This window comes from Aspergillus mulundensis, assembly GCF_003369625.1.
Source record: "Aspergillus mulundensis strain DSM 5745 chromosome Unknown scaffold_1, whole genome shotgun sequence".
In the NCBI taxonomy this organism is placed as follows: Eukaryota; Fungi; Ascomycota; class Eurotiomycetes; order Eurotiales; family Aspergillaceae; genus Aspergillus; species Aspergillus mulundensis.
The window spans coordinates 1,749,859-1,765,545 of NW_020797889.1; the positions used below are offsets into that span (position 1 = coordinate 1,749,859).

Below are 15,687 nucleotides of genomic sequence, written 5' to 3' on the forward strand. Positions count from 1 at the left end.
GGAAGGTTTCCAATTTCCGCAAACGTCTAGTCGTGACATAATGGTTAACCTGCCATCTAGTATAATTATAGATAGTCTAGTCTGTCTGTCTTTTCCACTCAGCCTCAAGTCAACCTCAAATCAATCCATCACATACAATGGCCTCTTACAACCCGAACCCACACCCAAGCGTTCCTCCACCCACAGACCCCTACAACCCGTCCTCCTCCTTCCTCACAATCCCACAGGACATCCCCTCCAACCCATTCTACCTAACAATTCAGGACGCCCTAACCGTCCTCCGCCTTCTTCCCCTGCTACCAAACGTCGTTCTCCCGCTCCCCCGCCCCTCCACCAGCACCCCGCTCTCCGAACTCTACCCAACGCCGTCAAACCTCCGCGATGTGATCCTCCACACAATCCTCCTAACAAGCCAGATCATCCTAATCGCAAGCGTCCCCCCTGCACTCCTAGCTCTCTTCGCTGTCCCAGGCGTTGTGCACGCAGTTTTCTACGCCTCCTTCGCGCTCATAACGGGAGGCATAACATGGCTCCTGAATAGACGGCCTCAATATAAAAAAAGCCTCGTGGGCCGACCACAGGGCAGAGAATGCGTTAATGTCACAGGCGATAAGAGAGGCGAAGTATGGTTCTTCGTTAATGGGGTTGCGACAGGGTACACTTCCCTCCCTTCCTCCTTCCTCCTCAACTGAAAACAAGTGCTAATGCGAGCAGAACACACTGGCACCAAGCAAACCTCACGCGTCTCGCCAACATCTTCAACCGCGAGATCATCGGCATCCACAATCCAACAAAGGGCCTCCTCCTCGATATCCTCGAGTGCATCATCCAGCGAGACCTCAACTACACCACGCGCGCGACCCGCGTCGGCCGCGCCCAACTCCACGCAGCCCTCTCCTCACCCGACACAACCAAAGTCGTGCTGATCGCGCACTCACAAGGCGGGCTCATCGCAGCCGCGATACTCGACTGGCTGTACAGCGAACTAGGCGACGAGATCATGGGGAAACTGGAGGTGTACACATTCGCGAGCGCGGGCCGGGTGCTGCGGAACCCGCTGCGGCAAGGGCCGGTATGGCCGAAGCGGATTCGATACGCAGGGCCAGGGCCGAAGACGACCCTCAGGAGCGAGGGGCGACGGGTCCTAGGGCACGTGGAGCACTACGCCAACACGAGCGATATGGTTTCGAACCTGGGCGTGTTGCAGTTTACGTCGGCGCCGGCTGCGACGGTGCGCTCGGTTGTCATGGCGAAGTATGTTGCGCCGCGGTGTTACCTGGACAAGCACCTGGCGCATGGCAATGGGGATAAGGAGAAGGGGCACGAGGGCGAGGGCGAGCACTGCCGGCCGTTCAACCAGTTCCATGGTCCCGTGATCGTCAGGTCGGGCTCGGGGCATTTGCTAAACACGCATTTCCTGGACACGATGTTTAGCGAGGAGAGCGGGTTTATGGAGACGTTGGTGGATGTGGAGGTTGAGGGGGGCGTTGTGCAGAGGCGCTTGGGGGAGCTGTCGAGGTTGTGGAAGTATAGGGATGGAGGGAGTCCGGAGGATCGTGATTATGAGTACCACCGGTATGATTATCAAAGGAACGATGGGAAGGAGGATGGAGGGGTTGAGGATAGGTTTGAGGTCAGAGGGTGGTTTGTAGAGAAAAGGCCTTGAGGATGACATTGTGTGCGACAGTTAGTTCCCCTCTACTGGGTTTAAAAGTTTGTTACTGTACTGAGCTAAGTACATACTTTTCTTTAATCTGCAACCACTTGGTCCACTGGTAAGCGGGCCTCCAAATATATTCTGTCAATGATTGTCAAAAGTGCCATGTACAGTAGTAGTTGCCACCAATTTGAACAAGGTAGCTCGCAAACCAAGGGGTACAATATGTAAGATAACGAAGTATGCTAGACATCAAAACAGGAGAAAACGCCGGCTAAATAATCGCTCGCCAAAGACACTTCTTGAAATATAAATATTAGATGAGGTGACCCTTTTATACACTCATGTCGAACCAAACCAACAACGAGGCGCTAATGTTCGTCTATAATATGGACGATAAATCACAGTTGGCCAGATAGGACGGCTTCCGTGGCTGCAGTATGTTAGCATCAGGCTATTCCAAAGGCAACGGGTTCGCGGCTTACCAGAATTGATGTACGGACGCTTCGAGTCCAGGCTCACGCCAAACCGCCTCTCCAACTCCTGCTTGATATTCTTCTTCGTAACGGTCATGAGATCGGCCGTGCGTAGAATGTCTCGGATCTCGGAAAGGACAGCGTCGTCGCTTGGCAGGTTGACATCCTCCATCTCCATATCCATGTGCCGGCTCATCATCTCAGAAGGTGCGAGCGACATGCGAGACGTGTACCGAGGTAGGTCAAGCTGGGACATCGGTCGTGCCCCAGGGAATCCATACTCCGACTGCGCGGCAGGGTGGTACTTGGTTCCGTATGAGATGCCGGAAATCTCAGATCGGTCGTCGCGCGAGGTCTGGGCCTCCCACAGCTCGGCCTGGTACTCCTCCCACCTCTTCTTCGGAATCGACGCAGGGTCAAACTTTCCTTCGTCGGAGATGACGACCTTGCGGCCTTTTTCTCCAGTGATGACACGCGTGTTACCCCAGGAGAAGTCATCCATGTGCCAGAATGAGTAGAGCGGCAGAGCAAGGGCATACACGGGCATGGCGAAGATGTAAATAATCATCCAGCCAATCATTTCCCATTTCCGGCGGACAATGAAGATAATCGCTTGCAGACCATAAATCGCGGCGAGAAGGAGGAACGAGGTCCACGGAATAGACGACGTGTCTTTCGCGATCCAGACAATCAAGTAGACAATATATGCGATGGTGACGGGCATGACGACGGTACTGATCAGGTCGATAAATACGACAAATCTCATACTAAAGCAGCAGAACCCACACAGCTGCTGAAGCGGGATCAGCTCAACCAAGTTGTGCACAGTAGAGTTAATCCAGCGACGACGTTGCGAAAGGAAGACCGCCCAGCTTTCGGGGGCAATGGTGTACGCCTGTGCCCGGAAGTGGTACTTGGTCTTGAACTTGGGGTGATGTTTCAGAAGCAGGGTCGTCAAGTAACGATCCTCTCCGAGGTGCAGCAAGTTCTTCATATGCAGGGTGTCGACTCGAATCTCCGAATACGCTTCCACGATCTCCTTGCTCACGAAGAGCGGTTTTCCTGTCTCGGCGGATCGGATACGGTACATGGTGAAACAACCAGGCAGACAGGTAATCGAACCGAAAAGACTTTCGAAAGCCTTGGTGAGGTTGTGTGAGATGTAGTATTCGTACACCTGAATCATCGTCACCGCAGAGGTTTTGGCATTGGTCAGCGATGTTTCTCCACAGACACCAATGATTCGGGTATCGTTCAAACAGGACGAAACCATCCGAGTTGCAGCATCCGGCGCCACGACAGTATCAGCATCGACTTGAAGGATAAACTCGTAGAATGTGGGATTGACTCCAATGATGTTCCGAATCTGGTGGTGCATCTCAAGCTCCATAGGGCTCATGGGAAGGTTGTAGTGGACGCGGTTCAGGAATCGCATCAGCACCATCTGAGAGTCACGCTTACCACGGTTACCAGGGCGCGAGACTTCAGACGGCTTTCCAACCTTGACGACAACGAGGAAGGGAACAATATGACCCTGCACCTCGTACAGACCAGAATAGATCTTACCCATGTTGTGCTGCTTCATACCCTCACCCAAACTCTCGAAACTGAGCGGCTCCGGATCCACAGACTCGGGCACACCCAAAATATCGAGAACAATCCGAGGCGTAGGGCGATCGTTGCCTTGACCGATAATCATACCGTCACAGATGACGACTAGAAGTTTGCGTTTGTCGTCATACTGCATGCGGGCCATCGAGTCTATAGCACGGCGCAGTGATTCTTCATCTTCCGTGTAGGCAGGAACCTGACAGATGATAAACTTGTCAAGGTTCTCTGGCAGATTCTTCTTTCCAAATTGCAGCGCCGCAAAGAACTTGAAGACCACGACGGAACAGATCAAGATCGAAATGGCAAGGATGAAGTATTGCGCAAACTGGCACTGCGTCGAGTTTCGAGTGTCGACGTGGCCAACAATAAACAGGTTGTTCAAGCAGAGCAACATGTCCTCTCGCATCGCGGGAGAAAGTGGCAGATCCTTCCAGTATTTTGTAATGTCTTCGCCGGACTTCTGCTGGAAGAGGTCAACCACCAGGGGGTCCATAAATTCAGTGTCAATGCCGGTAAGGTTATCGCCCTCGCGTCCTTGGATTCGTCGACCTCCGGCAATATAGGTTGTCATATCGTAAATTTTCCCATCAATGCTTGCAATGTTTTGAGATTTGCTAGCCAGGGTATGCAGGTACTCCGCACTGTATCCAATCCAGCCTTTGTAGTAGTTCGCCTTGAGGTATTCCATCTGCTCGGCATACCAGTCGGGGCGATAGTCGCTTCCGTGGAAGTACCTGAAGTCATGATACACGGAATTGGCGTCACCGGAACTAGTAGTAGTAACAGAACCAGAGAAATTGGTCGGCTTGTAGTCGAGCAAGACCTTCGGGTCGATGCTGCCGTCCTTGCCCTTGCACAGCGCTGATACTTGAACCGGGAACAGGGCCGTGGAATCAACACCAGCGTACTTCTTCAAGGACGACTGCGGTACGATTTTCGGGTAATGAGCATCCAGAAAGTCTCCAAGATTCAAAACAACACCGCGGATGGAAGTGTACGAGCTATGGCCATCTTTGCCGTCGTGTGACGACAATTCTGCCGCGGAATAGACGTGTTGTGTAGGACAGATGAGCGCGGGGAATCCAACAATGATGAAAATAGCAGCGCCACAGCAGAACCAGATCATCAAGTTAATTGCCAGCTTCTCACGCCACGCAACTTGAACATCCTTGCGCTTCATCCGACCAATATAGCGAATTGCAGGAGTTGGGATATACCAAGTGAGCAGCCACACAAGAAACATCCAGCGCTTTCGACTGCCGGAAACGGGCACTTCGTCGACCTCCTCCATCTGCTTCTCGTTTCCTTTTTCCAGCATCTGTTCCCTAGTCTCAAGGTTGTGGAACATATCGCCCGAGTTAAACGCCGAGTAACCGGCGTCAGAGCGTCCATCAAAGTCGCGACTAGCGTTGGACCCCTGCTTCGATTCGTCGCCGTAGATGTATGCACCGGGTGAGTGGTCCGAGGGGTTGAGGAGCCGAACCTTAGAATCCGCGTAGTTGGCAGATTTGGGATGCAAAAGTCCCTCGCCTCCGTCGTCTGAGGCAGCAAAGGAAGGGATGACGCGCTCGCCCACCTTGGCGAGGTCTGCCCAACATCGTTCGCTGAGGAAGACTCCTGTGCTGCCAACCCGGGCTTCATTGCCGGGCCAGCGCTTTTCATCCAAGACCACTTCAGATTTCTCCTTGTCACTACCAACAACAACGTTACCGACGTCTGCGAGACCGAGGAATTCGGCAAATGGCAGGAAAACACTGAAGTCGGCATTCCGCAGGCGTTGACTGATTTCAGCGATGCCAAGGGTTTGAACCTGGGTTCTCACACACTTGCTGTCGAACTGGTTGGCGATGCGCCGGTCGTTCGGCTTCAAGCAAAAGACAAAGTATGGGTTCAGGTTGGCAGAGGTCAAGCACTTGTTCACAATGTCAAGCGAAGATAGGAACTGCCCTGCCGCGCCTTGCATGCCACCCATAAGCATTCCGCCCTTCCTCTTGGCCGAAGAATTCTTGGCCGAACTACCGGTTTGGCTTTCCGTCTCATATGGATCTTCGGCTGGGGTTGCGTCGAAGGTGAGGCGTGAAGCTGGACTGACCTTGCGCCTTGCCATGCTGGGCATCCGCAGAGGCTTGGAGCTTACTTGGGCTTGTATAATTGCAGTTTTCTCTTTGGGGTGGGCCACAGTTTGCAGGGCTTCTTGACCAAAGAGCTCCCTTACAAAATCGCTGCGAGAAGATTTCATAAGGTTCATCAAATCGCCGGAAATAACCTCTCCGTTCTCCTCCAGTAGCCCTGTGGCGGAGTAGTCGACCTCTCCAGCAAAGTGCTTCACAGTGAAGGATGAGCGAGCGTTTTGAGAGACCATCCCATATCCTGTTCCAGAGCCAGAATCGCCAACAGTGATGGCAGGATTCTTGTTATCGAACCGTCTCCGCACCGCTTCGACGAATTGAGCGTCCGTCCTTCCACGCTTGGTCTGGTCGTCTAGAATGCTGAGCAACCCATTGCCTTGTTTCAGCAACCCACGAACAGCATCAGTGTTATCAAAATAGCTCGTCGCGGGCACGGCAACCTCTTCACGTTCCAGCATGTCAGCCTTGCGGTCGAAGAATGATCGAAGACAGAAGTTGTACAATGATTCGATCGCCGCGTTGTTAAGGAGCTGATCAAGGGTAGAGCCGGTGGAACAGGCTTGAGCGAAGCCAGGGAAGTCGATGATTGACACCGTGTTGGCAACACTGTCTTCAGCAGCACAGATTCTCTGGTTCATGTTCTCAATCACGTACGCAACTAACAAAGAGTACAAGACGCGCGAGAGCTCATCTGCGCTTCGTCGTGCCCCTTTCGGGTCAAGCATGACAGTAACACGCTCTCGGTGGATGGTCTTGGTACGGTACCCGAAGCTGGCCTCCAATTCCCCAACGCCTAAGCCGAGGAACGCGGCAATGATGGAGAGCACTTCCTTGTTCTTCACTACCGTAACAGTCTCACCACCCTCGTGGGAGTAGCCACCAGATTCCTCCGCACCGGTCATCGTAGCCTGCCCGCTGCCGAAGTCAAGCTGTCCAATATGGAGGATAGCAGCCAGGATTTGACAGATTTCGGCAATTTCACTTCGAGGGAACTCCATCTTCCGCAGGGCGGTCTTGAAGTGCTGGAATCCGTCCGCATCGTTGATGCCGACTTTCAGCTGGGTCGGGTGGCCCAAGTATCTCCATCTCTTGTGGTCGGCCGACGAGAGCTTACCACCCGCGGTTGTAATGTGGATAGGGCTGTCCAAGCCCAAATGTGACTTCTCCGCGGCGCTTGTGCCAGCAAGCAGATAGTACAGGACATGGAAGCTCCGTTCGCCGGTTGGAACAGAGGCGATTCGGCTACGTTCGAGTCGGTGATCGATGATCTTTCCACCAATCAACGTGGGGTTGACGGATGAAGATGCGTCATACTGCAGTTCCAGGAACAATCCAGCTTTTGACGCCGTCGGTGTTGTCAACGACTTGGTTGTGGTGAGGGTGTCGAAGATAAAAGCGGCATAGGACAGTTTGGAGGACAGCGGAGTAGACGAGTAGGAGAGGAAGGAGGAAAGGAGATGTGAGCGAAGTGTCGTTTTACCAGCGCCGCTCTCCCCTCTGGAAATGATCAGTGACCTGAACAGAAGCCAACCAGTGTGTACTTACAGGAAAACGACCGCTTGATTCTCTCCCCGAGCACCAAGTCGAGTATAAGCCCTTCGGGCGAGATCCTCTGCCTCGCCCATAGCACTACCTTCTTTTCCGCCATCAGGACCTTTTGAGGATGAGGTAAAGTTGTTCAGACTGATAAGTGCGTGCGAGGAGAGCCGCGCAGTGGGCAGACCGACATGGAATCTAGTAGACGGTCAAGTTAGATAGGCTGAAAGTATGAACGATAGAATGAAACATACCGGCTGGCTAGATGCGCGGTGAGATGGGTATCGGATTGCAAATGGGCTGGCAACGAGGGCAGTGACGACTGCACATGGGACGGGGTCTGTCCCGCTGGCGAATTCCCAACCATGGCCCCGAAACCTCGATCCGGGGAGATCGTGCTGAAGTGTGTTTTATAGCCGTGCTAGGCGAGGCGAAACGCGCAAGCTCTGGGCCTGGTACTTTGGCGAAAAACGTTGGAATCGATCAACAACCGACAAAAGCGTACATCTCCTGCAAACGAAGCAGAAATGGTCAGGGCAGGTGATGCAGAGATCTCTGGCGACTCGCGGATATGGAGCAGATGCAAAATCAGGTGGTATTCGAGTTTCGCGGCGTCAGAGGCAGTCCGAGCGATCGTGAGATGGACGGGCAATCAATGCGGCAGATTGAACGAGAGACGATCGAAGGTATCTAGATTAGTATTAGAGAGGCTAAAGCAAAGCCACGACTTTCAATAATGCAAGCAACGAGAGCGACTGCGATAACAAAATTGAAGCTGGGGAACGAGTGAGAAAAGACGCCAGACGACAGCAACAGAAACAGAGCCGAACAACAATCGGCGGCGTTTCTCTGGGATCAGCTGTGAATGATAAAGGGAATTCAATAGCGGAGAAGCTGTAACACGCTGGTACAAGCGGTATTTTTCAACTGGGACCTCGATCCACTGCCGTTGGGATGGAGTCAGTTTCACTCGATGATTCTACAAAGTACCATGATCGGAGTTTCTATCTGCTATCTTTATTCCACATCAAGATACCTTTCCATTGTTATCGATACTTTGCACGATGTTTGTGCGATGTTTGTGGACTGTTGATGTCAATAAACAAACCCTCTGTCCCTGTCCTGGGCAGTCCCTGGTTATGCTCCGGGCGGAAGAACCAAAAGACCCTTGGCCAGCCTACAGCACGCGTACCAAATCGAGTGCTCTGTTCTTAAAATAGGTATAGAAAACATGGCCCTCAGGTGAGCAGAAAATTTGAAATCCAGTCTCAGATATGATACGGAACTAGACCAGATCGAAGAATGTGAGACGGAAACCGGTCCAATCGGCCATTCAATATTAGCGGCAATCATTCAGCGCCACGCAGCCTGAGGAACTGGAAAAGGGGCTCGCTTGCTTCCCCTATTTCTTGATTTTCTTGCTGAGCAGACGCAGGATCGATATTGTATCAATGCAAGCACAGTTCTCGATGACGCGTTATAGACGTTTGCATGTCATGCCCGATCAGCGTCAACCCCGGTTTTCCTGGCAAGATTTGCCGTGGGTTTGAGGAGAATCGAGGGGAGCGACAAGCTCTGGAAGAAAGTGGGTGCCGATGATCAGACAATGGAGGAGCGATTTGATAAGAGACCGCTAGTAGTCAACTTGTTAACTGAAAATTACACTTAGTCTCAGCTCAAAATCTCCTTCACTTTCAGCTAGGCTAGAACCTTCGGTGGTATAAATAACAACAGGCGCCCACACGGCCACACGCCATTCCTGCTGGAGAGGAGCTGTCATATGCTTCTGCTCTCGCTGTCTAAGATCTGGCATCTGGCGACCGAGCAGAAAGCATCAGCCGTGGCGATCTGACAAGATTGATTGGCGCAGGGTGAGACACGACCAGACCTCCGGAGAAGTCAGTGAGACACTGCTGTTATTTTAGGGTCTAGCGCCCCGCAGCGCTTCTCAAGCGATGATTCGTTAGCTAGCAGTTAATTGGAAATGCAAATACAGCTGCCCATGTGCTTCTGCTATACGAGAATAAGGTCCAGTACAGAATGCTCAGGAATAATCTGGCTGGACGAGCGTGAACACAGAATCTGTTACAGGATGGTTGTTATGCTGAATACTCCGGGGAATCTCGAGTCCAGTCCCTTGAACCCTTAAGGGACACTTACTAAGAATCAATAAGGGACCATAAATTTTGGCCACTCGGATTCTTTCATTAGTCGATCATCGGCTGCTGTAGTCTGGAGGTTAGTGTAATAGATTCGTAATTGCAATACGGATGGAGTCGCCCAAACAACCAGGTGAAGCAAAGCAACTCACTACTCCGCTGCATCACAACCGATCGCTCTCTTTTCTCACATCTTCTGTCTCGCCTTCTTGTTCTGTCCTCCTACTCGATAATTTGCTTCTTGTCTTTGCTGAGTTGCTTGTTCTGTCCTCGTACATTCTTGCTTCTAGTTCCACTAATCGCTATATCTTTCTTTATACTAATTTGCTGTTTACGACCTTCGTTTCCCAACATTCGCTTGAGAATTCGCAGGACAACGACTTGCCCCGATCGCAATCCATCGTTTGAACCTCAAGAGCACTGCCGTTGTCGAAGTTATTGCCGGATCGCGTTTCTCGAACGACTGCCTGCAACCAAGTGGCACGGTCACGCTCAAGCATCTGACGCTATTAATCACCCCATTCCATGCATTAATTCTCGATCGATAACACGCTCGCTTCACTGGGCATCTCCCGGAATACTTGGTCGATACGCCGATCCTGAGATAGATCGATCACAATGTCGAACCGTTTCTCTGTATATTCCACCCAGTCTGCTGGTTTGCCCGGTGGCCGACCATCGAACCAGATTTCAACAACAACGTTATTGAACGCCCTCCACGCACACTACACCTCGGGCCAACCGTACCAACTGGACGCTGGGTCAAGCATAGTGGTCAACAACTGGCTTACTGCCGCTCAGACAGGGCCCAACGGTCACAATGGAGGCACGATAGACCGCGAATTAGCAGCAAGGGCATGGGAACACGCTCGACGAAGAGCAGAGGATGGTTGTATTGTGCTGAGGTTTGTCTCCCCGGAATGCTTTGGAAACACATGCTCACCCCTTATAGCTCTACTCACCAGTCGACCCCCTCCGTTTTTGAACCCTTCTTATCCACGCTTCCGCTCTCCACCCCAAGCGTCACTTACACGGCTCTCTCCGCGCTTAATCCGTTTCTACGGGCTGTGACGGCCTTCAACCCTTCATACTCTCTCTACTCTGCCCTCTCCGCCAACTTCACGTTCACACTCAAAGGCGACTTGGTTACGCTCACTTTGGCTCTGTCGACATCGGGCATTAACGTGCAAAAAGGCTTGCTTGACATTCCGACGGAGGCTGGGTATCGCGCATTTGATGTGTTTTACTATCTATTGACATCATCCTCAACCGCAGCGGAGCGGGAGTTTCTGGCCCTTAAAGAACCCTCCGCGTACGCCTTACTGAACAAGTCGGGAACATACGATCCACCTCATTATATTCCCACAGCCGATGATGCCGCCGCTGCAGAAGACTTCAGGGCTGCTCTGAAAGCAATTGGAATCAAAGGAGCGTCTCTACGAAATCTGCTGTCTATTCTCGCCGGGCTTTTGAAGCTTGGCAACACCGCTGGATTTCTCGTAGACGAGGAGGAGCTTGAGGAGACCTGCGAGGAAGTTGGAGACTTGCTCGGTGTAGACCCGGAAACTATTCTGCACAAATGCGCTACCGACGAGCGCGAGCTTCTCATTTCTGGAATCTATGAGGCGTTGGTCGACTGGGTTATTGGCAAAGCCAATGAGGCCATTGCCAGCGAGCTTCAAGAGCTGAGCGCCAGCGGATCAGGCGGACAGTGGAATGATGACGATACGGTCAGCATCTCCGTTGTTGATATCCCTCGTCCGGGCTTTGGGAAAGCTGTGGCCATGCGGAACGTGTTTGACGATAATCTTGGTATCAATGCAGAGATGAAGGAGGATGGCGTTCCAGCGCCGCCGGTCGGGCAAGCTGTTACAAATGAAATGACAGCCGCAGTGGAACAGTTTGCACCCGATCTCGGAATCAGTACAGACCCTGCAAGAGATTATGAACTTGACAAGCGACAAGGTGTCTTGGAGAAGGTTGGAATTGATCTCGACGCAGATTCGTTTCTGCGGCAAATCTTAATTCCAGTGGAGAGCCAAGGGATTGCCATTGGGAAGAAGGGACGGTTCGATCTTGCCAGCACTCTCGGTAGCAGCAGGGTTTGGCACCATATTTCCGTCCACCCCAGCGACGATCTGCCCGAGACATTAAATGCGTCCACGCCCACATCTGCATGGACAGCAAGTGTTGTATCTCGCCAAATTCGTGAATGGCGACTTGCTGAATGGGCAAATCGCCGTCTCAAACAGTTTGACTTCACCGCCGACTTCGACGTAGACGAGTTTGTCAGCCGCTATGCTCGGCTAGGCTGCGCCGAAGGCAGAGACGGGGTAGAAAGTTGGTTGATGGAGCGAGGGTGGACGAACGGCGATGCCTTTGTCGGCCACCAGCGTATATGGATGAGAGAAAATGCATGGTGGGAAGCCGAGACGATGATTGATCTCAAAGCGGATGAGCCGCCGTCGCAGCACTCGTACAATTTCAGTAACAGCATGCTCGACCCCCACTATGTGAGCACACCAATGGCCGAATCGTCGAGCCTTCTCGGCGCCAGCCAAAATACTTTCCCTCAGCGACAGAGCGCAATGGCACCCAGCATCATGGCCAAGTCCATCGCGCCGAGTGTACCTGCTAACATGAACATGGCCGGTGACTATGGTCTGGGCAGCAAGGGCGATGACAAAAAGTGGGACAATGTGTACTACGATGGAGACGCTGAAGGGGGAGATCGCAAGCATCTTGAAAAGGACGAAGTCACTTTCGGGCGTCGTGCTTGGACTGCTTTTGTTTGGGCGCTTACCTTCTGGATACCATCATTTGTTCTGCGATACATTGGACGGATGAAGCGCCCCGATGTGCGGATGGCCTGGCGAGAAAAGCTTGTCCTGGTCCTTTTGATTCTCCTCTTCAACGGCATTGTTTGCTTCTATATCATTGCTTTCGGGGATCTCCTTTGCCCGGGCAAGGACAAGGTTTGGAATGAAAAGGAAGTTGGCTGGCATACGACAACCAACAATTTCTATGTCAGTATCCATGGGTATGTCTACGATATAAGCAAGTTTGCGAAAGTCACGCACGGCACCACAACCTCAGAAGCGACGCCTTCGGATATGAAAGAATTGGCGGGAGAGATATTAGACGCTTACTTCCCGCCTCCCTTGACTCGGATGTGCGGCAACTACGTTGATGATCTGTCAATCAGCCTGCAGAACAATGACACCGCTGCCACGAATGACCACCCACTCGCTGTGCATAAGTCCGGTCCTCGAAACCAACCCGATACGACTACCAAGATGCACAACATTACATGGTACGAACAAGACTTCTTACCGAAGATCAACGAGTACTATAAAGGAAAACTCGTCTGGTCGAAGGACACTGTCAAGAAGCAAGCGGAGGGTGCCAGCCAACGGAAATGGGTCATTGCTCACAGCAAAATCTACGATCTCACGGATTACTTCTACACCCTGGACCAGATGAACTCGGCAGATTCGTACGACTGGCTCCCTTCTGCCATCACGGACCTGGTTAAGAACAATCCTGGCTCAGATGTTTCGGATCAATGGCCGTTGGAATCGTCTCCTTTCCGCGAAGCCCAGTCCTGTCTGGATTACGTGTTCTACAAGGGGAATACGGACTTCCGCGATGGTCCGAGATGCACAGTCAACAACTGGATTCTGCTGGCGTTCACGATTCTTATTTGCGCAGTCGTTCTGGTCAAATTCCTTGCTGCTCTTCAGCTTGGCTCAAAGCGTCGTCCAGCGCCCCAGGACAAATTCGTGATCTGCATGGTTCCTGCCTATACCGAAGGCGAGGACTCCCTTCGGAAGGGTCTCGACTCGCTCACTGCTCTTCAGTACGACAACAAGAGGAAGCTGATATTTGTAATCTGTGACGGCATGATTGTCGGTGGTGGTAACGACCGGCCGACGCCAAAGATCGTCCTGGACATTCTCGGAGTCGATCCCAAGATCGACCCTCCCGCATTGCCCGTGAAGTCGATCGGTCAGGGCAACGAACAGCTGAACTATGGCAAAGTGTACTCTGGATTGTACGAATACGAAGGCAACGTTGTGCCCTACATCGTCGTTGTCAAGGTCGGCAAGGAGTCCGAGCAGAACAAATCGAAGCCCGGTAATAGGGGTAAACGAGACTCTCAGGTCCTACTTCTCAACTTCCTCAGCCGCGTACATCACCGTGCGCCAATGTCCCCTCTTGAACTGGAGGTTTTCCACCAGATCAATAATGTCATTGGTGTCGACCCGGAACTCTATGAGTACTGTCTAATGGTAGATGCGGATACAAGTGTACGCGAGGACTCCCTGAACCGCCTTGTGGCTGCATGCGCCAATGACGCTCGAATTGCTGGAATTTGCGGTGAGACAAGTCTTCAAAACGAGGAGCGAAGCTGGTGGACGATGATCCAGGTTTATGAGTACTTCATTTCCCATCATCTGGCCAAGGCTTTCGAGTCTTTGTTTGGCAGCGTTACGTGTCTTCCTGGATGGTAAGTCAAATTTCCTACTTGATACGAACAATACTGACTGCTGCAGTTTCTGTATGTATCGTCTGCGCACGGCAGATCGAGGTCGTCCATTGATCGTCTCGGAGAAGCTTATTGAGGAATATGCGGACAACAATGTCGATACGCTCCACAAGAAGAACTTGCTGTCTCTGGGTGAAGATCGATATCTCACCACACTAATGACCAAGCACTTCCCCACCATGTCATATAAATTCATTCCGGATGCCTACGCTAGCACGGCAGCGCCTGAGACGTGGTCAGTCCTGCTGTCGCAGCGACGTCGGTGGATCAACTCCACGGTTCACAACCTGGTTGAATTGGCGGCGTTGAAAGATCTTTGCGGATTCTGTTGTTTCAGTATGCGTTTCGTTGTTATGGTTGATCTCTTGGGAACAATCATCCTTCCAGCGACCTGTGTCTACCTCGGATACTTGATCTACCGCGTTGCCAGCAATACTGGACCCTTCCCGATGATTTCCATCATCATGCTGGCTGGTATCTACGGTCTTCAGGCGATCATCTTCATTCTCAAACGCCAGTGGCAACACATCGGATGGATGATCATCTATCTCTGTGCATACCCCATCTACAGTTTTGTCCTTCCGATGTATTCCTTCTGGAAGCAGGACGACTTCAGTTGGGGTAACACTCGTGTCGTCATTGAGGAGAAGGGCTCCAAGCGCATTGTCGCGGTGGACGACGACCAATTCGACCCTCGCAGTATCCCTCTCCAGCGCTGGGACGACTATGCCCTAGCTAACAATCTTCCCGGGCGCCGAGGTGACTACGCAGTTGCCGGTCAAGAAAAGGGCTTTTACAGCGGTCGCTACATGGATGACACTGTCATGGAAATGGACGACATGCACTCGCAATACTCCTCCGTCAAGCCCGCGTCGACTATCCTCACTGGCTTCCCCGGACAGGGCCGTCATTCGTACATGCCGCCGCAATCCCCAGCTCCGTTTGGCGGAAACATCCCCGGTAACCGCAACTCGCACATGTCCACCTTCTCCCGGTACACAGACCAGCCTCTCCAGGGTAGCAGTCATCTGCAAGCACGCCCCATGTCAATGGGCAATCTGAGCCAGTTGGAGCACAGTGGCATGGCCAGTCGGCAGAGTGTCGGGATGGTCGGGCAAAGCACTGACAACCTCCTTCGTCCCAACTCTCGCAGCCCTGTAGGGTTCGGCTCACGGCCTGCTAGCGCATTCGATTTCCGGGCCGGCATGAACGGTCCTGATGAGGGTGCCATCACTGAGGCTATCCGTAGCTGTCTCGCAGAAGTCGACCTCGACACTGTTACCAAGAAGCAGGGTAAGTATTGCTTGGTTCTCTATTTCTCGCTACAAATAAACTAACGTATAACAGTTCGCGCGTTCGTTGAGCAACGACTTCAGACGACGCTTGTTGGTGACAAGCGGGCGTTCCTCGACCGCCAAATTGATAACGAGTTGGCGAATATGTGATATTCCACCGTCTGGTATTCTGTGAAAATATGGATTTCGACTCAAGCAGGCAAGCAAGCACGGCATACATGGCACGGCGTTTGGGATTTTGTTCTATTCTACATGTATCTTGAACTGTATTTATC

The 15,687-nt window shown here is 52.2% G+C and overlaps 3 protein-coding genes across 3 annotated transcripts; 2 read left to right on the forward strand and 1 right to left on the reverse strand.

Moving 5' to 3' along the window:
- Window positions 1–137: 137 nt before the first annotated feature.
- DSM5745_02090 (uncharacterized protein) lies at window positions 138–1,311 on the forward strand (the record flags this gene model as incomplete). The annotated part of the gene is made up of 2 exons (XM_026744106.1): window positions 138–623; window positions 715–1,311. The coding sequence occupies 2 exons, from the start codon at window positions 138–140 to the stop codon at window positions 1,309–1,311; spliced, it is 1,083 nt and encodes a 360-aa protein (XP_026607269.1).
- Window positions 1,312–2,058: 747 nt separating this feature from the next.
- On the reverse strand, window positions 2,059–7,776 carry chsE (chitin synthase class Va; the record flags this gene model as incomplete). Its single annotated transcript, XM_026744107.1, has 4 exons — window positions 2,059–2,090; window positions 2,143–7,370; window positions 7,419–7,607; window positions 7,664–7,776. 4 exons carry the CDS (start codon window positions 7,774–7,776, stop codon window positions 2,059–2,061), a joined length of 5,562 nt encoding a protein of 1,853 aa, XP_026607270.1.
- Window positions 7,777–10,186: 2,410 nt separating this feature from the next.
- Window positions 10,187–15,562, forward strand: csmB (putative chitin synthase; the record flags this gene model as incomplete). The annotated part of the gene is made up of 4 exons (XM_026744108.1): window positions 10,187–10,473; window positions 10,521–14,078; window positions 14,125–15,410; window positions 15,465–15,562. The coding sequence occupies 4 exons, from the start codon at window positions 10,187–10,189 to the stop codon at window positions 15,560–15,562; spliced, it is 5,229 nt and encodes a 1,742-aa protein (XP_026607271.1).
- Window positions 15,563–15,687: the final 125 nt, after the last annotated feature.